General features: G+C 41.3%; 1 protein-coding gene across 2 annotated transcripts in view; it reads left to right on the top strand.

Annotated features, from left to right (window-relative positions):
- The first annotated feature begins 372 nt into the window (after nucleotides 1–372).
- LOC117546995 (C-type lectin domain family 12 member B-like) overlaps nucleotides 373–23,339 on the top strand; it is a 56,984-nt gene continuing 34,017 nt past the window's right edge. For both annotated transcript variants that reach the window (XM_034217449.1, XM_034217448.1), the window contains exons 1-4: nucleotides 373–446; nucleotides 540–629; nucleotides 1,240–1,339; nucleotides 2,057–2,119. In XM_034217449.1, the coding sequence (XP_034073340.1) occupies nucleotides 1,267–1,339; nucleotides 2,057–2,119 (136 nt within the window). In that variant the 5' untranslated portion in view covers nucleotides 373–446; nucleotides 540–629; nucleotides 1,240–1,266. The remainder of the gene's footprint in view (nucleotides 447–539; nucleotides 630–1,239; nucleotides 1,340–2,056; nucleotides 2,120–23,339) is intronic.

Genomic DNA, 23,339 nt, shown 5'->3' with positions numbered 1-23,339 from the left:
CCTGAATCCTGGATAAACATTGTTTAATTGTTTTTAAATGTGTGAAACAGTGTTTTGTCACTTTCAAAACTCTCCCGTCATTGACCGGAGAAATTGGGTCGATGTTGTATTCAATCTGACCGTTAATATTCCAGTGAGACGAAGTACGTACAATGACCGGAGTGATCCCATGTTCATTTTGTCCCAAAACCGGAGCATTCCCTCACCCTTTCTGTGTAGAACTACATTGTTGATTTTTGCTTCTGATATTATGCATAACTGCAACTTCTTTTAAAAATTGATTTTAACCATAACATCTATCTTTTAGTGCAATGCTTCCTCATGGATGTTCAACATCAGTAAAACTGCACTCAAATAAAAATGATGTCTTTCAGAAGAAGAAGAAGAAGAAGACTACTATGTTAATGCCTCAAGAGGCGCTGTGGATACAAAGAGAACCCGTCCAGGTGCATTATGAACACAAAACAATTCACATTTTAAAGTATTTTGGCTGTTAAATGTTGTTGTTTAGATACTTTAACTGAATTCTTATTTTCCAGGTCGGTGGTTTCTCTTCTTCACTCAGAATATTCTTCTGATAGCAGTGTGTTGGCTCATACTGTTAGCCATCGTGGGCCTTCATTTCTACTGTGAGTTCCATAATATCAGTTTATTGAAGGTGTTTGTGTTGATGTATTGCTTCAAACCTGTGAACCCGTTCTCAAGTGTCTATTTTAACCATGTAACCACAGAAAGGCACACAAAGCCCAACACCTTCCTCTCTCTGTAACTGTAGTTACCTCTATCGTTACTGAAATACCAATCTGACTGAAGAAACACTAAACTTCCCCATGTCACTCATTTCCTAAGTAAAGTTGACCTACAACTACAGTGAAATTCGGTTTTAGGCGAAGTCCTCAGTAGGAACTAAAGGCCTGGGGTCGGAGAATTGGAAAACTCAAAGAAAATGACATTTTTGGCTCCAGTCTTTATTTGGGGTATTTCTTGAAACCTGAAGAGAGACGGACAAGAAACATCTTCCAAAAGAGGCACATTGACAAAAAACAAGAACACACAATTTATTTCTAAGGTCCAAGTTTAGTCACGTGAAGCGATGCAAATGAACTTCTTGACCAAAAGCAGAAGTGGTTAGTTTGAAGGCTGAGAGATAGACTTCAACAGAAGAGAGGAAACAACCAGTTCTCCTATTGCGATGTCCAGAGGTTTAATTAAAGCAACACTTCTCCATCTACGAGTCAGAGAGAGCTCAACAGAGTGGTTGTAGTGATGGCGGAGGGAGAGGAGGAGGTGAACTATGCTTCGGTTGTGTTCAAAGCCGGCAACAATCCTCAGCCTGCGGGTAAGTTTAGTTATTTAACAACTTTCACTTCCTGCTGATGATTTTGAAACAGAGCCTCTTTGTTAATATGATCAATGCAATGTTGAATATCAATCCAAAGTAAGTTGCTGTGTTTAATGTCCTGTAATTTAATGTGAAACCAGAAACATGACAAATCTGCAAATAATTTACCTTTTCTTTTTAGAGAAATTATTAAAAGGCTGTTTTTTTTATTTGTTTAGTGTGGGTGAACAATAGATTTTTAACTAACCCAGCATTTTTGCATTGATGTTTTTCAAAATCACGTAGTAGTTTGAAACCTTTGAACACCTTATCCTATTTCAGTTTAACTTCAATGAATATTTATTTAACTCTTAAAAAGATTCAAACTGATGGTCATTTGTTGGGTATTTTAATTTAGCGTCTCACACTGGAGATATATCATCACAAACTCATCTATTTAAAACCAGTGAGGAAATTGCGAAGTGAGATAATTATCTGTTGAGAGTTTCCCGTATCATGTAGTTTCCATTTTTAAACGGCATGATATAATACCTGAAGACAATCTCATCATTTTGAATTTGCCCATTTTAATGCTCTTTGAGGGAAAAACTGTGAATTTTTGCATCATTCTAAGGCAATTTTTCTGCTATATCAAACACTTAAAGCAGCCTTTAAAAGTGCTTCTCATTTATTCTCTAAAAACCCTGAGCATGTGCATTTCCTTTGACCTTTCAGCAAAAAGAGGGGAGGAAACTGTGTACGGTGAGCTGAAGGTGCAGAACGAAACAAAGAATGAGGGTAAGTTGTATTTTTTTTTAAAAAGCATTCAGGTGTTACTGCAACTGGGAGTACTACTGCTACCACTACTTTACCATTGTTACTATCATTAAAAGGGAACAAGAACTGTTCTAAAGTTTATATCTGTAGTGCTTTGTCAGTAACCCTAGCACTCTAACAAAGCCGTAACATATTGGGAGTGTGCAGTGTGACAAATGTCAACGTCTTGCAGACGGGGCATCCTGGTCTTCTGAAGAAATGATGGTGGAAAGCTGCATTGTCTTTTCTCCCATTTGTTTTTGACATATCAAAAATAAGGTTATAATCAGAGTATGCACCAGTCTTTAGGAGTATTGGTAATGTACTTTATTGGTAATAATACCAGCGCAGAGGGATACCAGCACAGCAGTATCAGCCGGATGATGTGCAGGCAAACGAACCAGAGGTCAGCGGGCAGAAGGTGAGTCAGGGCCGGGCAGAGGGTCAGGGAGCAGGCGAGGCGGTCGAACGTAGGTACAGGCAGGATCAGGGATCAGGGATCAGGCAGAGCAGGCAGGTCAGGGACAGGCAGGGTCAGGACCGGGTAGGAAATCTGGTAACAAACGTGTGAAAGACTAGCAGAAAAGCTAATGGAAGCAGAAGAGAAAGAGAGTGAGCAAAAACGTGGGTGTGGTTAACAGGTGAGACAGGTGAATGGAAAACTACTGGTGAAAGATGGAGCAGACTGTGACAAAAGTAAGTATAAACAGCAAACTGTACTTAAAGTAATCAATGTACACGACACAGAAAAGTTCAAAATTAAAGAAAAAACACCCAAAAAACGGTTCTACAGTAATTAAAGAAAATAAACTTAAATGTGTACAGATGCCAATTAAGTTTCTTTATTATCTAGTTTTTCAGTTGTTCATATTTATAACAACACATTATATTTTTGGAATAATAATGCATCTGAATTATTAACTTACTATAAATGTAGTGCAGTAAGATATATGTCCGGCAGGGCTCAGTCAGTACTTGGACTGTGAGCCGTAGGGTTGCCGGTTCAAGTCCCCGACCAGACCTGAATATGGAGTGTGGACTGTTACTTGGAGAGGTCCCAGTCCACCTCCTGGGCCCTGCCGTGGTGCCCTTGAGCAAGGCACCAGCCATCCCCCTTCCCCCCTCACTCCCATTGCTCCCCGGGCGCTGTGCAATAGCTGCCCACTGCTCCTAGTGCTAGACTCCTGGTACTAGGATGGGTTAAAAGCAGAGAAAACATTTCACTGTGTGCTGAGTGCTCTGCATGTGTGACCATTTGTTACGACCCGCCTCCCTACTCAATAGTAGTGGCTCGTGAGGCAGTCCGCAACATAAAACAAAAGTACACAACACGTAGGCACTAAACTGTGATCATACATTTATTGCCACAATACTAAATCATTCCATTGGAGGACAGGTAAAACAAACAAAAAGACGGAGGGGACTTGGGCCAACCATACCACGGGCCGTAGGATCCAGAGCCTTCCTCCGCTACCCAAAATCCAACAGAACCTAATGGGAGAAATAAAGCCGCGAAAACCTAATACTAACACGTCCTCCAGGAAACACCACAAAAAGGCAAAAGAGCTCTGACACAGCAGAGTGATCGGCGCCCTCCTTCTCCTTCAGTCTCCTCTTTTATGCTCGGCTGATTGGCAACTGGGAACACCTGCGCCAAGCTCGGCTGAGTGACAACTGGGAACACCTGGGGAAGGCAGAGCCAGGTGTACCTGCACAGCAGAGAGAACAAAGAGGACAACAAAGGGGGGGGGGGAGTACGTAACACCCCCACCATGAGTTGGTGATTTTGTTTTTAAAACAAAACAATCACAACAATCAACCTTAGTTGACAGACGTGCTCACCACCACTCATTCCACACACCAGACAGGTTAATAACACACAATAACTGCTATATTATAAGCGCGACAATGCATCAGCCAACACATTATCACATTATCCTTGCCACGAATGTGTTTGACCTCAACATTGAAGGCTTGCATGAAAATACTCCACTGCATCAACCTTTGATTTGTGTTACGCATTCTCTGCAGAAACACAAGGGGGTTGTGATCGGTGAAAATAGTGACAGGAATGTTTGATGACCCCACGTATACCTCAAAATGGTTCAAAGCCAGAACCATAGCCATTGCCTCCTTTTCGACTGTGGAACCAATGGTGGAACACACCCGCTGGTGGGGATTGAATTTCCCGGAGCGGTACGACACGGGGCGCTCCACCTCACGATCAGCTCCCATACGTCTGCACGCTGTGCATCAGGCAAGTGTGCCAAATGAGACTCCATATTGGCCAGAGTCTCCGCAGCGATCGGGGCCTCCGAGGTGACAGGGGTGACAGGGGTGTCACTTTTAGCACTGGACAGCGCCTCCACACAGGCAGCGACAGGGTTATGAACAGCCCCAGGGCTTATCGTACCTGATCTCCCACCCTCACGCCATGATGGAGGATCCCTGACCGGTCTGTCCAATCCCGTAGCCGTAAAACTGTTGCGGGTGACTGCCACCGCATTCACTCCCGGCTTAACGAGCACTCTGCCACCGGCTAAATCATTCCCCAAGACCAAATCTACCCCTTCAATGGGAAGACATGGCCGAACCCCGACAGTTACCGGACCTGTGACCAGATCTGACTCAAGATGAATATTATGCAATGGCGAACCCACACACTGCATACCAAACCCCCTCACAAGAACACCCGAACCCACAGCAGACTCCTCAGAGAGGGGCAACACACCCCTTATCATAAAGGATTGCGAAGCTGCTGTATCCCTCAAAATGGTCACTGGAACCCTGTTGTTCTTCCCCGTTAAAGACACCATTCCCTCCATGAGAAACGGAGCAAAAACTTCCAGTTCAGATTTGAGAGACCCTGGCTTTGAAGTACTCACCAAAGCGACAGTCTTTACAGGCTTCTCCTCATCCCGCAAAGCATAACAATTCGCAACAATATGACCTCTTTTCTTGCAGTAATGACACACTGGCCTATCCGTAGATCCCCAATTCACCTCTCCCGGTTTTTCCTCAGCAACTCTTGGCCTGCTGGACTGCCATGGCACTTTAGTGAAGACTGGGGTTTCTCTGATATTATTGTCCACAAACCCGGCCTGTGCCCTAGTCCTCTCACTGTAGACAGTCTTGTGAGTAAGCACATATTCATCAGCCAAAACCGCAGCATCAAACAGTTTCACCGGTTTTTGCTCATTGAGGTATGTGGCTACTGTGTAAGGCAAACAGTTTTTGAATTCTTCCATGAGCACTAATGTTTTTAGGTCCTCTGGAGATTTTGTCCACGTCGATGAGCACCATCGCTCAAACAGAACTTCTTTCTCACGGGCGAATTCCACATACGCTTGACAATCTTGTCTTTTCAAACCACGAAACTTTTGACGGTATGCCTCAGGCACCAGCTCATAAGCGCGCAGAATTGCAGCTTTCACCTGTTCATAATCCCGGCTAACCTCCTCAGATAACGCAGTATACACCTCCTGCGCTTTACCCGCGAGAACGCACTGCAGCATAACGGTCCACATGTTCCCAGGCCATTTAAACGTTGTTGCTACACGCTCAAACAGGACAAAATAGCTATCAACGTCTTTTTCGTTAAACACTGGGATAAACCGAGTATACTTGCCTACGTGAAACTCATGAGGTTGCGCAGACCCCAACTGCTGAGTTTGGTAAGACGTCAGCTCCAGCTCCCTCAAACGTAACTCCGCCTCATATTTCCTCAATTCGAGATTACAGGCGATCTCCTTCTCTCTCAGTCTGTTATCACTCTCCTTCTCTCTAACCATCAGCTTGCGCAGCTCTAGCTGAAGTTGAAGGTCGCTCACTTTCTGAGAGACCTCTGTCTCGTCGTCTATGGGAACGTCTACTTCCTCCTCTGACAATACCTCCTGATCTATAAGCGCAGCCAACAGCTGTCCCTTAATGACTGGTTTCTTGTTCTGCTTATTGACTACAACGTCAAATTTGCTTGCAATCAGACCAAGCTGCTGTTTGCTACATGCATCCAACTTCCCCTGAGTCGGATCACCAACAAACCCCTCCAAGTCGAAATCCATCACTGCAACTCTACGCTATACAGCCAAACAAACAAACAAAATGCTGTCAAGGGCCTTTTACAAAGTAATACTACTCACCACACCAGCACCTGCCCGAGACAGCCTTTGGACGAGTCCCCATATGTTACGACCCGCCTCCCTACTCAATAGTAGTGGCTCGTGAGGCAGTCCGCAACATAAAACAAAAGTACACAACACGTAGGCACTAAACTGTGATCATACATTTATTGCCACAATACTAAATCATTCCATTGGAGGACAGATAAAACAAACAAAAAGACGGAGGGGACTTGGGCCAACCATACCACGGGCCGTAGGATCCAGAGCCTTCCTCCGCTACCCAAAATCCAACAGAACCTAACGGGAGAAATAAAGCCGCGAAAACCTAATACTAACACGTCCTCCAGGAAACACCACAAAAAGGCAAAAGAGCTCTGACACAGCAGAGACATCCGGAGTAGTGATCGGCCCCTCCTTCTCCTTCAGTCTTCTCTTTTATGCTCGGCTGAGTGACAACTGGGAACACCTGGGGAAGGCGGAGCCAGGTGTACCTGCACAGCAGAGAGAACAAAGAGGACAACAAAAGGGGGGGAGTACGTAACACCATTAAAGAGGGTTTCATCCCTCCCATTCTATTCTATTCGATATGATACCTTTGAATTGTAGTTGAGTTAAATCATACAGTGGCATGAAAAGAAAATACTCAAGTAAAGTACCTCAAATTTGCACTTAAGTACAGTTTGATTAAATGAATTCAGTAACATTCTACCACTGCCTTTTACTGAACTTTATCAAGTGGTTGTGTCGCTTTTAACGGGGTTTTTATCTGCAACGTTATTAGCGTGTTAAAAACTGTGAATGACTCGTTTTTAGGAAATCTCTTGCAAACGGTTATTTTGAGATTGAACTTTTATGTTGTACTGCAATAATGTTACAGTGACTAATACTCAAGACCTACGGTAACTCTCACTGGAACACTTTTAGCAAAGTACATGAAGCAGTTTCTCAAAAAACACAATGGGTTCACAACTCTTTAAGTCGGCCCTTCAACAACAGTCAGGTGCCTGTTTAAATATGTGAACAATCGTTCGCTGTCCATATCACTCCTTTTGTTCTTTTAGGCCATTTCTCATACAATGTAAGTGATAGGGGACCAAATGCACTCCTTTGTTCTGAACTGTATTCCAAAGTTTGACTGAATAATATAAGGTTCAAGCATCTGAGTTAGTCAAATCAACTTGGTATCCTTTCCTGTCTTTTACCTTTTACTCTCATAAAAAAGAAGATCCATCTGCATTTACCATACTGTATACTGTCCTAGTTGAAAAGTGACACAATATCTGTACTAAGGAGACTGTAACTTTGAAAGGTACCAATCTTCATCTGGAAAGTTAATGTGATTAATTTGTGTTGTTTAGACTCAGCAGGACGTCGGCGCTTTCAGCACTTGGCTTGTTGTTTGGGGATTCTCTGTGTCATTCTGCTGGGTGGCATCATCGGAGTCTGCGTCTACCGTAAGTACACAAAACAGGAAGTGCATTATCTCACACTTAGACATGAGACAAACCGTAAAGAATAGTAGCAGCCGTTTTACCTGTTTACACCATTTGATATCAGTCATGTACATGCCACAGTATGACAGTGTAGAAAGTATTATTATGAGCGTCTTCCTCTTACAGAGTCGTGCAATGATGACGCATCTTTGTAGGCCAACATGGAGGTAGCATCCATTCATGTATTGTGCTTGTTTTCCCAAATAAAGCAAAATTATCAATCAAGAAGCCGTTCATGTGGTTTGAGACTTTCCTATACTGTACATACCTGCAGCTCCATTAGTGGGAAATACAGACAAGCATGCATACAAATAATTAAAAGATGAGTCAAGTCATATTCTATATTTCTCTTGTTCTTAACAAATCACATGATCAGACCCAAATGACAATGAAAGTCTATCTAATGTCTATCTATTAACACATGTCATGTGTCTTTCATGTTACTGAGCCTCTGTGAAGTTCTGAGTTCATCCCACTCTCTCTACCCACCAGCGCTTGCTATTTCACAAATGTGTGGCTTGAAGACTTCCCCATTTCACTCCTCTCTTAGTAATGTTGACTTCAAACCACAGTGACAAGCAGTTTCAGGCAATGTGAAATATCAATGGGTCTGAGGATTGGAGAAGTCAGAACACTTTGAGACGGACTGAGACATTTTTTGTTTGAGTCTAAAGACCGTAAAACCTAAAGTGAGACTGACAGGATAACGTTTCCTAAAGAGGCAAATTGACAAACATGATCACCTTGATTAAGAGGCTAATTTTCATTTTGCAGTTACATTAATTCATGAGAGTGGTCCGAACGAGTTAAAAGAAAACTCATCTCTACGGGCAAACAACACAAAACTCAGCTTAGAAAATGCAAACTTGACGAGTGACAACAAGAATCTGGAGGACCAGTTGGACAACCTAACACAAGCCTATACTGTCTCAGAGAGAAACGTCAAAGACCTTTCTGCAGGAGTCCAGGAGCTGACAACAAAAAACAAGGAGCTGGAGAACCAGAAGAAGAACTTGAAACAGAAAATACAAAACCTGACAACAAACTGGAATGAGCTCAGCATCAGTCGAGCTCAGTGGAGCATCGATTCCTACTGCTTAGGAAACGCCGGTATGTTCAGATCCTTTATATTAGGTCATCATTACAATATTTTCAAAAGGCAGGCTTGATGTTGATTGTTTGGACTCTGTTGTTTCAGATAAAAAGTGTCAACCTTGTCAGAAGGGCTGGTCACTCACTGAGCCCAGCTGCTATGCGTATATTAACGCTCAGTATCCTAATCAAAAAACCTGGGAAGAAGCTCGAGGAGACTGCAGTGGAAAGAATTCATATTTGGCTGTTGCACATGATTCAGAGGAAAAGGTAAATCCATTAATATGACGCACTTAGAAAGTAATTGTGTTTTGTGTTGGTTTGAACACACTTTGGGTCTTTAGGTCATTATGTGTTTATTACAGTTTAATGTTTAAATATCTGACAACTCTCTCTCTGTCTTCCAGGAAGCAATCCATAATGACAGCTTTGGAAATAATGGATTCTGGATTGGTCTGAGAGTTGAAGATGGGAAATGGAAGTGGGTGGATGGAAGTGATCTGACTGATAGGTAAGAGACACGTTACTAAACACTTTGAATAATACAATCTATCTGCCTTTATCTAAACATCATGTTCTCTCCTCAGCTCCTGGATAGATCCTCCTGATCCTGCTGACGGTCGCTGTGCATTGTTTTACAAGAACAGAAACACATGGTCATCAGTGAGCTGTGAAGGCAAACATCAATGGATCTGCCAGCAGAAGGCTCTCTCTGTTTAAACAGGGCAGTCATACTAAGAAGGTTACTGGAAACTCTTTGAGAAAAAGATGAATTCCAAAAAAATAAAACAGAAAAAGGATAAAAAAACAGTAATTCCAGAAACGTTTCTCAAACTCGATAAAAACAATAAAACACAAAAGTTAACTCATAATGTGGATTATTTTAAAATCGATGTGCTTTTAGTTTGACTTAATTTCTATGGAGCTTGCTAAATTAATGCAAATATGTATTTCTTTAACATGTGATGGTGTTTTTATTAGATATGGATGGTTAAAATAGTTAAACTGTTTAGTGTGAATAATGTTATTCTATTGTGTTAGAGATGCAACGCTTCAACTCTGCAGATTATTGCAAAGACTATGGACCATTTTATTGTATTGCTTCTACCGGCCAGCAGAGGGCGCTGCATCACTTGATCTCAATACAAAGTTCCAGAGTCTGTTAAATAACTATTTTCAAGATTCAAAGGTTTATCGTCATGACATTTAGAAACTACGGTGTGATTATGTAATGTATAAAACATGTGATCTCAGGTTCCTTAACAGTGCAATTAACAAGACATAAGAAATACATATAAAAAACAACAATACAAATATAAATAGTGCAAGCTCAGGTGTTTAATAGTCTGATGGCCAGTGGGATGAAACTGTCCCTGATGCTATTCTGATGACGCACAGTTTATGGATGATTTGTATCTGTCTGTATTTGTGTCTATGAGCAATGTCTTGTTTCACTCTGTTGTCACCAGTGAATAAATGTGCTGCCACACATTGTTGATTTTGTATTTCTCTTGAAAACATCAGTGCTTTAATCAAGTCCTCAATATCCAGTCACTCTGTCAACATCAGCACCAGCAGAGTTTCAGAGAGGGACAGGGAGTGGAGGTGAATCGGATGAAAAACTGTATAAACTAAGCTGAAAAACGCTGATCGACAGCCACACATTGGGGCTGTGGGATTGGTGTCGAGGTCTCTGAGGAAGCATCATATTGGGTATTTTATCTTTATCAAATGAAGCTCCAGTCTTTTTTTCTGGTTTTACATTAAAGTCAAAATATGTTTGGCTGTTCTGTTTCTGACCATCAAGAAGCCCAGCGGTAGCAACAGACACCTCAACTTAACCCAGAAGAACCCGGACACATTTCTACTTTCGGGAAATGAAGGGGAACATCATTTAGACTAAACAGACCATCGAACACATTTCTGACAAGTAACCCCCCCTAGTGTCAAATATCTGAACTGTGACATATATGTCACATTGGGCTTTCATGGTAAAATAACTCTTATTAATGAGGATGATGGTTTAAATGAGTTTGAACATTCTTTGAAGAATAAAGAATATATTAACTAAATATAATTGAATCAGCTAAATTAACTGAGCAGATCATAATCATATTTCTAATTGTGCATAATGTCACTCCGGGTTCACTGTGAAAGTTTAGGGTTAACGTCCCGATGTGACACCAGTGTCACAGCGATGTTTGTCTCATTTGTTTCATATCAATTTGATCAATACATGTTTACACAACAGGTTAAATGTAATAAAGGAAATGTTATGTAAGCATTTTAATTCTACTTTACCTTTAGCAACAAACAAAAAGCTTTTGAAATGTAGCTCGTTCTGTCCCATGTGTTAGCCTGGCACATGGACATCTTGGACATGTTGTTATGGTAACACAACATCAAATGACCTTAGGGACCTCATGAGATAAAAACAAGGCAACAGCTGTATAAGGAACTTTCTAGAACATTTAAAGGTCATGTGACACCTGTCATGGTGGGTCCTTATGGGTTAAGCAAAGATACTTAGTGTTTATTCTGTAACATCACGCTAAGCCTGTTCATCTTGCCATGTTTAGTTCTTGTTACTAACGTCACGTTTAGGTGTTCGTTATCAGGTTTATCCTAAAGGTTTCATGTTTAGTTCATAGCCCATGTTTAGGGTTAGGGTTTAGTCATGTCTCGTTGTTAACGTGTTCATTTACTGTCACTTATGTTACGGCCCGGCTCCTGGTACACAACAAAAACCCTAGAGTCGAGATGAGGTGCAGCAATATAACAATAGTTTATTTATATTTAAACAAATGAAGCCAGCAATAGGTCCCCCGAGGCTGGCACACAGAGAGTGCCAGAGGAATGAGCGCGAGGGACGAATCAGGTTGGGCTCTCTTCAAGTAGGCTTCCTCGACCCAGGTGCAGCTCATCAGGCAAATGCCGGCCCCACAGCACTGGATCGACCCCCCGTGGTGTGGAGAGGTCATCACACTTATGTCTTGTCTCGTCTGTCATTGCACTTCCTGTTTTATTTACCTGTCTCTTTTCAGAGCTCTTGACTGTCACACCATTTGTGTGTTTTCCCGCCACTGTGATTGTCGGCCTCAACCTTGATTGTTTCCGCCTGTGTCCCATGAACTCTTCTATAAATACTCCTCGTGTCCCTTTGTCCTGTGCCAGTTCGTCTTGTTTCGTACAATGTCAAGAGAGCCAGAGTTTTCCAAGCTAACATCTTCAGTTTCAAGAGCCACATTCAGTTAGTCTTCTTGTACTTTAGTGTGGAGTCGTGCAGATGAGTCCAAGTCTCTGTGTCACTTCCCTGAAACATTTATTAATCACTTCAATGTTGCAGCTGAAACAGAAGGATTGAGTCGTTTTTAAACGATATACTGTTAGATATCTTGTGAGTTTCTTCCTCAATTATAACAATATAACATATATCTGATAATTGGAGTGGAAGTATAAAGTAGCAGGAATTTGAAAATGCTCAGTAAAGTAATGTACATCAAAAATGTTGCAACTACTACAAATTCATAATTTTACCGAAAGCCAATCAGAGCACACTGGGCTTTTCAGAAGGGCTTTCTAAAGAGACAAAGTGTTTGTCCTTGTCGTTTTCTCTCATGTTGCTCGTCAAAGTTATCAGTACGTTAATCAAGCCAAATAAGGGCAAAACTATTTGAGAAGTTGCAACATGTCTGACCTTGACGTACATTAAAACTTTACACCATAACCTCAGAGCAGAAGTCGACTGAAGAGCGTCACATCAGAGTAGACGCTCTCTGACAGCCTCAGGTCTGCAGCAGGACTTCAGACTCTCCTCCAGGATGAACAGAAGAACTCAGCAGGAAATGGGTAATTCAATATATTCTAATTTGTGAGTGAGTGTAAAACATTGCTTTTTCCTTTTACCGAGACATTGTCTAAAAATGTTCCTATTCATATTGTTTCTGATTCTTGACCAGATCTGAGCAACAAAGGGTTTAAAATAACATTTATTTCAAATTTGATCTTTAAAATTGTGATTTTCAAACTCTGATAAACACAGAATTATAAATTCAATGCATTTGTTTCTCTCAGAATAAATTGAGTAAGAAACTGGCGATGTATCAACATCTTCTTACGACAAAATCTATTTGATTATTTAAAAAAGTCGGATTTTAGTTTGTCTAATGGATTTTAGTTTGTCTAATGGATTTAGTTTCAGCAGAAAGATATTTGTTTGTTATTTTAAAGAAAATGTCAGCGTGAGAACCGAACAATTCTCTGTGTGTGGTTTTTAGTTCTGCTTTAGATTCATATCTGGAGTTTAACGTTACTCGTACATTAAGACTCAACACATTTGTTATCTCTCTATGTAGAAGTGCGTTGTTGACTTCTGCTTCTGATACCTTACATAACGGCTACTGTTTTTAAATATAGTCACCTTCTTAAACTAATGGCCTAAGTCATATTTGAAAGTTTTTCAAAAAACAGAAAAAACTTAACCAAATATAGAATATATGATATATATTAATTATTTCACACAAAAAGGTTATGACAATATATTACTATTGACATACAAATAACACTGTCTGTCAATTGTGTAAAATAAGAGGATTAGATGACTTAGGCCAATTTACGAACATGTTGTTGTGACTTAGGCAATTTGAAACCATGACTTAGGTCTTATTACTTCTGGAGTAAGTGACTTAGGCAAAACAGTGCACTTCTCTTTTCCGCATTACTGTGACAGACCATGGGGCTGGGTCAGCCACTAACAGTTTAAAATGCTAGAGGAGCATACAGAGACTCAGGAAACAGAGGGCAGTTTGGCCGTGGTTGGCCCTTTAATTCAATATAGCAAACTCAAAAGCTACAACTTAAATCACTCTTAGCTAAATAAAACAAAAGGCAAGTAAAGCAAACCCTGAGGAGGCATGTGCCTCTCCTCACTACTCCCTCCAGCTCTTCTTTGCTGTGTTTTTAATTGTAGCTAACCCTTTTCCATTTAAATCAGTTTCTCCCCTGAACCTTTCTCAGTAATCTTGGTGTGTGTGTGTGTGTGTGTGTGTGTGTGTGTGTGTGTGTGTGTGTGTGTGTGTGTGTGTGTGTGTGTGTGTGTGTGTGTGTGTGTGTGTGTGTGTGTGTGTGTGTGTGTGTGTGTGTGTGTGTGTGTGTGTGTGTGTGTGTGTGTGTGTGTGTGTGTGTGTGTGTGTGTGTGTGTGTGTGTGTGTGTGTGTGGGTGTGTGTCTAATTATGTGACAAATTGTCAAAAAGCTGATGACACTCGAAGGTCCTGAAACCTCCTCGCCTTGATTGGCAGAGCGTCAACTTCAGCAGTTGCAGCTGCCTGTTGATATTCCTGATAGAGTTGGGAGATGGTTGTGCCTGGGTGAAGGAACTTTGTGTCTTTGTAGGCAGTAGTGCGAATCAACAGTGGGCAGATCCTATAACCAGTCCTTAAGGAAATCTGCAACAGCCATTTCCAGATTTGCATTTTTGCCACTCTTAGGTGGAGATGTAGTTGGCGGGTCTGCCACTTGTTCGTCATGGTCGATGGTATTTTTGTTCAGCCAGTGTAATGGTTCTTTCAGGGATACCAAGTGTTGAAGAAAAAAAGCTTTGCACACTTTAAGATTTGTTCCATCCTGAAGTTTCAGTTATAGGAAAATGATGAACTGCGCCTGGATCCCTCACCAACTTTCTTTCTTTTGCTTCATGGCAACCTTTGTGACCAAAGTGGTGACGTATAACCGATGTTCTTCCCAGTTGTCCATTGACCAAACTTTCTGAAATATCCACTGCCTCTGCTCTTCTGTAATGGATTGCCAGTCTCAAGTCGTGACTCGTTAACAGAACTTTGAATTGCAGGGAAGGCCCATAGCCTTTGCAGGCAGCTATTTATTTGCCACATTTGGCCTTGTATGCCATTCCTTTGAGACGTTTCTTCTTGGATTCATTTTGCTTCCATGTTTCTGGGCTGAGGTATTTATGTTGTTTCCTTTTGACCGTATTGTTTTCATACACATCCTTTAGATGAGGACCATAATGTTCTGAAGTTGCTGCCAGACTGTCTTCATTTTCAGGGACAGAGGACTCATCAGAGGATGGATTGTAGTTTGGGTCAATGATAACATCATCATCATCTATGTCTTCTTCATGGTGTGGACGGTTCTGCTAAGGCATCTTCAGCAACACTCTCTTCTTCAATGAAAGTGTTTAGGTTATTGTCTGCTCCATCTGATTCAGGGTGTTTCTCAATGTCGAGTAAGGCTGCTCCAGAGCCACTATTTCAAGGATACTACGTCATCGAGTGCCGCCGAAGGACTGTTCCAATGTCCAGGATCCTTGGAATTCTACCGAGGCCGGCATAATTCGTTGCTGGAAATTTCGAGGCTGCACATATGTAGACTCCGCGGTCTTAAAATCCCCACAATGCTTTGCGCACGGACCAATTCCCAAAATCTTTGGCAGAAAATGTAAGGCGGGGCCTCTCATATGACGCACACCTGCACACTTGCTAGCCTGTTCCATTCTTCGTTCTCCGAAAGCCAGGAATGAATCTTGCCTAGCCTCTGATGGACCTGACTCGGAGGACAAGGAAGCGTCCTCGACATTGAGAAACACCCACAGTGTCTTGGTCTGGTACATGCTGCTCCACCTCTTTAACGACAGTCTCATTTTCATTGGATGATTCCTGATCGGTGTCTGAAAAGTCAAGTGCATCTCCTACCAAAAAGGAGTAGGCGTACGGTCACAACTGTGTGATCATTGTGAAAAACATTTTTGTAATTGCACTGTGGTCCTATGCATTAATACATTAAAGCTATTTAATGAATATTATTTGGCCAAATTCAGTTAAAAAAACATTTAATCTTTCCTAATAAGATGGAAATGTAATGTGGAAAAAGGACAATATTAAGAATTAAAACAGACGAACGCAAAATGTACTTTTCCTTATTTATAATTATGCTGTAATTGTAACCGTTAGTTTTGAAAGATTAGATTCGTTTTTAGATGAGTCTTTATTGTCCCAGAGGGAAATGTGTGCATGCTTCATCAGTGCATGACATTAAGGATTTTGGGAGATGGCCCTGTGGGCCATCTAAGCTAATTTACAGATGGCCCTGAGCCCAATAGAGATTGCCCTGAAAAATGCTCGCGGACGAAATGACGCACGAAAGGTTTGGGGGGCCTCCCCCTAGAACATGGGTGGCCAACCAGTCAGAGGTTAAGAGCCACATTTTTTCTATGTTACTGCAAAGAGCCACATCAAACACACAGTCACTGATAACGCTTGTTTCAGTTTTTTGTTTTCTGGAGACAAGATTTCAACCACGTCACTGATGCATCTTTGTGGCATTGGGATATATATTTTTTAAATCCTCTGGAGCAGAGAGAGGAGCTGTGGATTATTGTTATTGATTATTGCATCAGTGTTTCTTAGGGTCAAAAACACTAAACTCACAACTTAAAATGAAAGTGTTTAGTTTATTTAATAAAAGAGCACATGTTCAATGTGAAAAGTGACAGTAGTTATAGATTATTTGCAATTTGGTGCTATATATATATTTAAAAAATATATATTATATATATTTTTGAAACACCTTGAATTTCAGGGGGGGGCGCGGGGCTCCGTTGGCGGGGCGCAGCGCCCCTCCAACACAATGGTAGGGGAAACACTGGATAGTGTTTAATCAACGATAGGTTTTCCCCCCCTCAAAGGTGATTGGTTCACTGCATCGCAGGTATTATTGTGATTGGCTCTTGGGTCACATCAAAATTAGACGCGCTGTCATCCTCTCATGACACCTGACACCACACATACACACATAGGGAGAGCCGGGACGAAAGTAACACGGGACGAAAGTAACACGGGACGAAAGTAACGGAGCGATTTTATCCGAGCCCAAACAACTTTGACCGGCCAAATTACGTCAGAATTATCAGCATTCAATACTTAACAGACCTACTAAATATCAGGTTTAACTGTCAGGAGTAGTGTTGTCACGGTACCAACATTTTGGTTTCGATACCAAGTCAAGAATTGCGATTCCGATTCTTTTTTGATACTTTTCTTAAAAAAAGGGAAACAGTCTTAAATGTAATTATTGTGCTTTATTTCACACCAGAACCATAACCATAACACAAACTTTTAAACAATGAGAACAATAAATAAAATAAATGACAAGAATTCGTATTAAATAAAATTAATACATGTCTTACAGACAGGCCTCGTGGTGTCCGTAGGCTTGCCCTCACTGTCAGAGATATCGCTCAAATACTTCCAAATTTCGCTTCTGGCGTCTTTTTTGTCAACAAGCCGAGGCGCAGCGGCAGTTGCACTCCCACTTGCAGCCATGCTTCTCGTTTTCTCACATGCTCTGGCAGCTAGCGCGTGCACGAGAGAGGGGAGGCACTTAGAGCGTGCTTGAGAGGGGAGGGACTTAGAGCGTGCTTGAGAGGGAGGGACTGCAGGCACGGCTGCAGTGCAGGGAGTGGAAGCAGAGCGCTGAACACACACGGCTCTTATTAAAACGGCGCTTTCTCACCGGAGTACTTTCCCCCGTCATTCTTAAAGTACCGATACTAATGAAACGGCGGAATCGTAACGTTTTTAACGGCAGGGTATCGCGGTACCTTTCAAGTATCGGTACACCGTGCAACACTAGTCAGGAGTCAATGTCTCTCCCCCAAACTCACACATATACAATTCGATATGAACTGAAGAGCCGCATGAAACTAGGCAAAGAGCCGCATGCGGCTCGAGAGCCGCGGGTTGGCCACCCCTGCCCTAGAACATTTAGATGTTTGCAGGTCTTAGATGCTGTCTGGTGCATTCTCTAGACTGAATTATAAGATGAACCACCACAATATTATATTGTTCAATTTTATTCTTCATTTCACTTGTTTGTTTGTTCTTGTTTGTGTTTGCTCGCTTGCATGACCTGCATAGCTATAAGAAATACTTAAGTTGTTGATCAAGACACTTTCCATCTGATGAAGGCAAATGGCTTCCCAGATGTAAAAAAGTAGAAAACATTACATTCAGTTATAACTGCCAAAACAAACATTATTTACACTATTAAAAATGTTTGTAATGTTATCTACTGTAAATTGGTCGAACGAATGCCTCCTCATCCGGAAGCTGACCGAGCAGACCCGAGCAGCAGTCGAGAGGAGCCGAGCGCATCCGCGAAGCACACAAAATGGGACGTCAGAGTTCCCGTTAGCCGGCAAATCTAAATCTCTTCGGTCAAAATGATTTCCCTTTAGCGCAATACCGCTTCAGTTGCGCCACTTATGTGACAGACAAGAAGAGTATGTGACAGACAAGAATAGTCAACTCTAATGTCTAACACTTAATGTGGAGAAAGAGATGTCCTGTATGGGTTGATTGTGCGTTGATCTGTTAGTAATGCCTCAGGGTTCCGGTGGGCATGCAAACAAATGCATAATGCTGCGCTATACTTTGCGGCCTCACCCGGTTGCATAGCGACACTTATTGTTTAGGTGTCTTTTAATAAGCAGGTAGTCATATCATCTAGAACTAGCTGGATCTGATCGATATGGACATAAACGCGAGTGAAGTCTAATCTGACGGGAGATAGAGATCAGCTGCTGCTGACGAGTCGACACGCAGCTCTGCATAATCACCTGCAGCGGTGAGCGGAACAAAACACACACTTCAGGTTAGAATATCACACGTAGCTATTTTAATTACCTCTCAAACTACCTAAACTAGTTATAGATATGTTTAGTTTTACTGTCGGGTCACTCATTACTGGATCCGCGAGCTGCATGATACTGGCATAATAGATTGCCCGGTCGGGCAACCAGCAGGTGAGGCTCCATTGCCCGAGCTAAATACTATATGGCCCCGGGCCATCGGGCAGTCCTTAATGTCGAGCCCTGTTCATGGAGCTACAGTAGCTACATTAGCTACAGTAACTATAGTAACTATAGTACCTACAGTAGCTACAGTAACTATACATTTAGAAATTAAAAGACTAAATAACTACACAACATTTATAGCCTACCCTATAGTATAGTAAACATCACTTACCAACAGGGGACAAGCCCTGAACCATGACAATAACTTAATTGATCTGTTAGTTTTTCTTTCTTTTTGAAGCAGCCATTTTGTAAAGCTTGTCAAATGGCCTAAGTCACAAGACAATGTGACTTAAGCAAATTTGTTTTTGTTGAATATATTGCCTAAGTCACACTCTTGACATAGGCCATTATACTATCAGGGTAGGAACAGAACTTTCTTTTCAATAAGGATGTAGGCAATTTTACCAGAGGTGGTCAGCATCAAGAAAAGATGATTTAGGCAAAAAATACATTTTCTCCAAAATATGACTTAGGCCATTAGTTTAAGAAGGTGACGATATGGATTTAATCCCAAAATCCACCTTTCAGTGTTTCAATGGTTCCTCGTGGATGCTCAACATGCTGGGAATAAAACTGCACTCAAATATAAATGATGTGTTTATCTTTCAGAGGAAATTGAAGAAGAAGAAGATGACTCTGTTAATGCCTCAAGAGGCGCTGTGGATTCAAAGAGAACCCGTCCAGGTGCATCATGAACACAAAACAATCCACATTTAATATTCTCAACATGGGATTTATGTAGCAATCACAGTGTTCAGAAAAGGGAGTAAAGAAAGTTGAAAGTGTGAATATTTAATCGTCTCTTTTTGTTCTACATGTATCCTAAGCATCTGTGACTGTCATGTTGTTTAGGTTTTTTAACAGAATGCTTGTTTTTCAGGCCGGAGGTTTGTTCTTCCGATAGCAGTGTGTTGGATCGTACTGTTAGCCATCATGGGTCTCCGTATCTACTGTGAGTATCTTCTGAGTGAAAGTCAGTTCAACAGTTTGTATTAGATGTGACCTGAAGCTCTGTAACTCCGTCTGTTGATCCAACAACATCTCCTCTCTCGTTTGCTGCAAAGATTCTGCAATAGGAGGCTGAAATGTGTGTTAAGGGAAGTGTGTGTGTTAAGGGGGAAGTGTGTGTGTTAAGGGGGAAGTGTATGTGTTAAGGGGGAAGTGTGTGTGTGTGAAGGTGTCTGCTTGTGTTCTCCATCATTTGCAAAAGGCAGTGGTTTGAAATGTCAGAGCTGTTGTAAGAAGTCTACAATACAGAGGAGACCAGTCGCTTTCCAAATGCATGTAGCTCGTTGCTTTGTGAAGCAAACATGGGAACCCTTTCTTCAATGTTTATCAAGAACATTCAAACACTCAGAGACACAAGCCTTACAGCCCAACACCTTCCTCTGTCTGTGTCTGTAGTGACCTCTGAACTTTCAGGAAACAATGCCGAGCTGTACTCACGAATCCAGGAGCTGGAGACACGGGAGAACAACTTGACACAGAAAATACAAGACATGACAGCAGGAGTCCAGGAGCTGACAACAAAAAACCAGGAGCTGGAGAAAAAGACGAAGAACTTGACACAGAAAATACAAGACATGACAACAAACTGGAATGAGCTCAACGTCAGTCGAGCTCAGTGGAGCATCGATTCCTACTGCTTAGGAAACACCGGTATGTTCAGATCCTATATATTAGGTTACAATTACAATATGTTCAAAAGGCAGGCATGTTGTTGATTGTTTGGACTCTGTTGTTTCAGAGGATAAGTGTCAACCTTGTCAGAAGGGCTGGTTACTCACTGAGCCCAGCTGCTATGTGTATATTAACGCTCAGCCTGCTAATCAAAAAACCTGGGAAGAAGCTCGAGGAGACTGCAGAGGAAAGAATTCATATCTGGCTGTTGCACATGATTCAGATGAAAAGGTAAACCCATGAATATGACGCACTTAGAAAGTAATTGTGTTTTGTTTGAACACACTTTGGGTCTTTAGGTCATTATGTGTTTATTACAGTTTAATGTTTAAATATCTGACAACTCTCTCTCTGTTTTCCAGGAAGCAATCGAGGAAAACAGCTTTGGAAATAGAGGATTCTGGATTGGTCTGAGAGTTGAAGATGGGAAATGGAAGTGGGTGGATGGAAGTGATCTGACTGAAAGGCAAGAGACACATTACTAAACACTTTGAATAATACAATCTATCAGCCTTTCTCTAAACATCATGTTCTTTCCTCAGCTCCTGGATAGATCATCCTGTTGACGGTCGCTGTGCATTGTTTTTCAAGGGCAGAAACACATGGTCATCAGTGAGCTGTGGTGAGAAACATCAATGGATCTGCCAGAAGAAGGCTCTCTCTGTTTAAACAAAGCAGTCATACTAAGAAAGTTACTGGAAACTCTTTGAGAAAAAGATGAATTACTTAAAATAAAAATAAAAAAGGTTAAAAAACAGTAATTCCAGAAACGTTTCTCAAACTGGATACAAACAATAAAACATAAAAGTTAACTCATAATGTGGATTATTTTAAAATCGATGTACTTTCAGTTTGACTTCATTTCTATGGAGCTTGCTAAATTAATGCAAATATGTATTTCTTTAACATGTGATGGTGTTTTTATTAGATATGGATGGTTAAAATAGTTAAACTGTTTAGTGTGAATAATGTTATTCTATTGTGTTAGAGATGCAACGCTTCAACTCTGCAGATTATTGCAAAGACTATGGACCATGTTATTGAATTGCTTCTACCGGCCAGCAGAGGGCGCTGCATCACTTGATCTCAATACAATGTTCCAGAGTCTGTTAAATAACTATTTTTCAAGGTTCAAAGGTTTATCGTCATGACATTTAGAAACTACGGTGTGATTATGTAATGTATAAAACATGTGATCTCAGGTTCCTTAACAGTGCAATTAACAAGACATAAGAAATACATATAAAAAACAACTATACAAATAGAAATAGTGCAAGCTCAGGTGTTTAATAGTCTGATGGCCAGTGGGATGAAACTGTCCCTGATGCTATTCTGATGACGCACAGTTTATGGATGATTTGTATCTGTCTGTATTTGTGTCTATGAGCAATGTCTTGTTTCACTCTGTTGTCACCAGTGAATAAATATGCTGCCACACATTGTTGTTTTTGTATTTCTCTTGAAAACATCAGTGCTTTAATCAAGTCCTCAATATCCAGTCACTCTGTCAACATGTCAACATCAGCACCAGCAGAGTTTCAGAGAGGGACAGGAAGTGGAGGTGGATCGGATGATAAACTAAGGTGAAAAACGCTGATCGACAGCCACACATTGGGGCTGTGGGATTGGTGTCGAGGTCTCTGAGGAAGCATCATATTGGGTATTTTATCTTTATCAAATGAAGCTCCAGTCTTTTTTTCTGGTTTTACATTAAAGTCAAAATATGTTTGGCTGTTCTGTTTCTGACCATCAAGAAGCCCAGCGGTAGCAACAGACACCTCAACTTAACCCAGAAGAACCCGGACACATTTCTACTTTCGGGGAAATGAAGGGGAACATCATTTAGACTAAACAGACCATCGAACACATTTCTGACAAGTAACCCCCCCTAGTGTCAAATATCTGAACTGTGACATATATGTCACATTGAGCTTTCATGGTAAAATAACTCTTATTAATGAGGATGATGGTTTAAATGAGTTTGAACATTCTTTGAAGAATAAAGAATATATTAACTAAATATAATTGAATCAGCTAAATTAACTGAGCAGATCATAATCATATTTCTAATTGTACATAATGTCACTCCGGGTTCACTGTGAAAGTTTAGGGTTAACGTCCCGATGTGACACCAGTGTCACAGCGATGTTTGTCTCATTTGTTTCATATCAATTTGATCAATACATGTTTACACAACAGGTTAAATGTAATAAAGGAAATGTTATGTAAGCATTTTAATTCTACTTTACCTTTAGCAACAAACAAAAAGCTTTTGAAATGTAGCTCGTTCCGTCCCATGTGTTAGCCTGGCACATGGACATCTTGGACATGTTGTTATGGTAACACAACATCAAATGACCTTAGGGACCTCATGAGATAAAAACAAGGCAACAGCTGTATAAGGAACTTTCTAGAACATTTAAAGGTCATGTGACACCTGTCATGGTGGGTCCTTATGGGTTAAGCAAAGATACTTAGTGTTTATTCTGTAACATCACGCTAAGCCTGTTCATCTTGCCATGTTTAGTTCTTGTTACTAACGTCACGTTTAGGTGTTCGTTATCAGGTTTATCCTAAAGGTTTCATGTTTAGTTCATAGCCCATGTTTAGGGTTAGGGTTTAGTCATGTCTCGTTGTTAACGTGTTCATTTACTGTCACTTATGTTACGGCCCGGCTCCTGACCCACAACAAAAACCCTAGAGTCGAGACGAGGTGCAGCAATATAACAATAGTTTATTTATATTTAAACAAATGAAGCCAGCAATAGGTCCCCCGAGGCTGGCACAGAGAGAGTGCCAGAGGAATGAGCGCGAGGGACGAATCCGGTTGGGCTCTCTTCAAGTAGGCTTCCTCGACCCAGGTGCAGCTCATCAGGCAAATGCCGGCCCCACAGCACTGGATCGACCCCTCGTGGTGTGGAGAGGTCATCACACTTATGTCTT

Source organism: Gymnodraco acuticeps, unplaced genomic scaffold (genome assembly GCF_902827175.1).
Source record: "Gymnodraco acuticeps unplaced genomic scaffold, fGymAcu1.1, whole genome shotgun sequence".
NCBI lineage: Eukaryota > Metazoa > Chordata > Actinopteri > Perciformes > Bathydraconidae > Gymnodraco > Gymnodraco acuticeps.
This window is presented reverse-complemented; position numbering and strand designations above follow the sequence as displayed.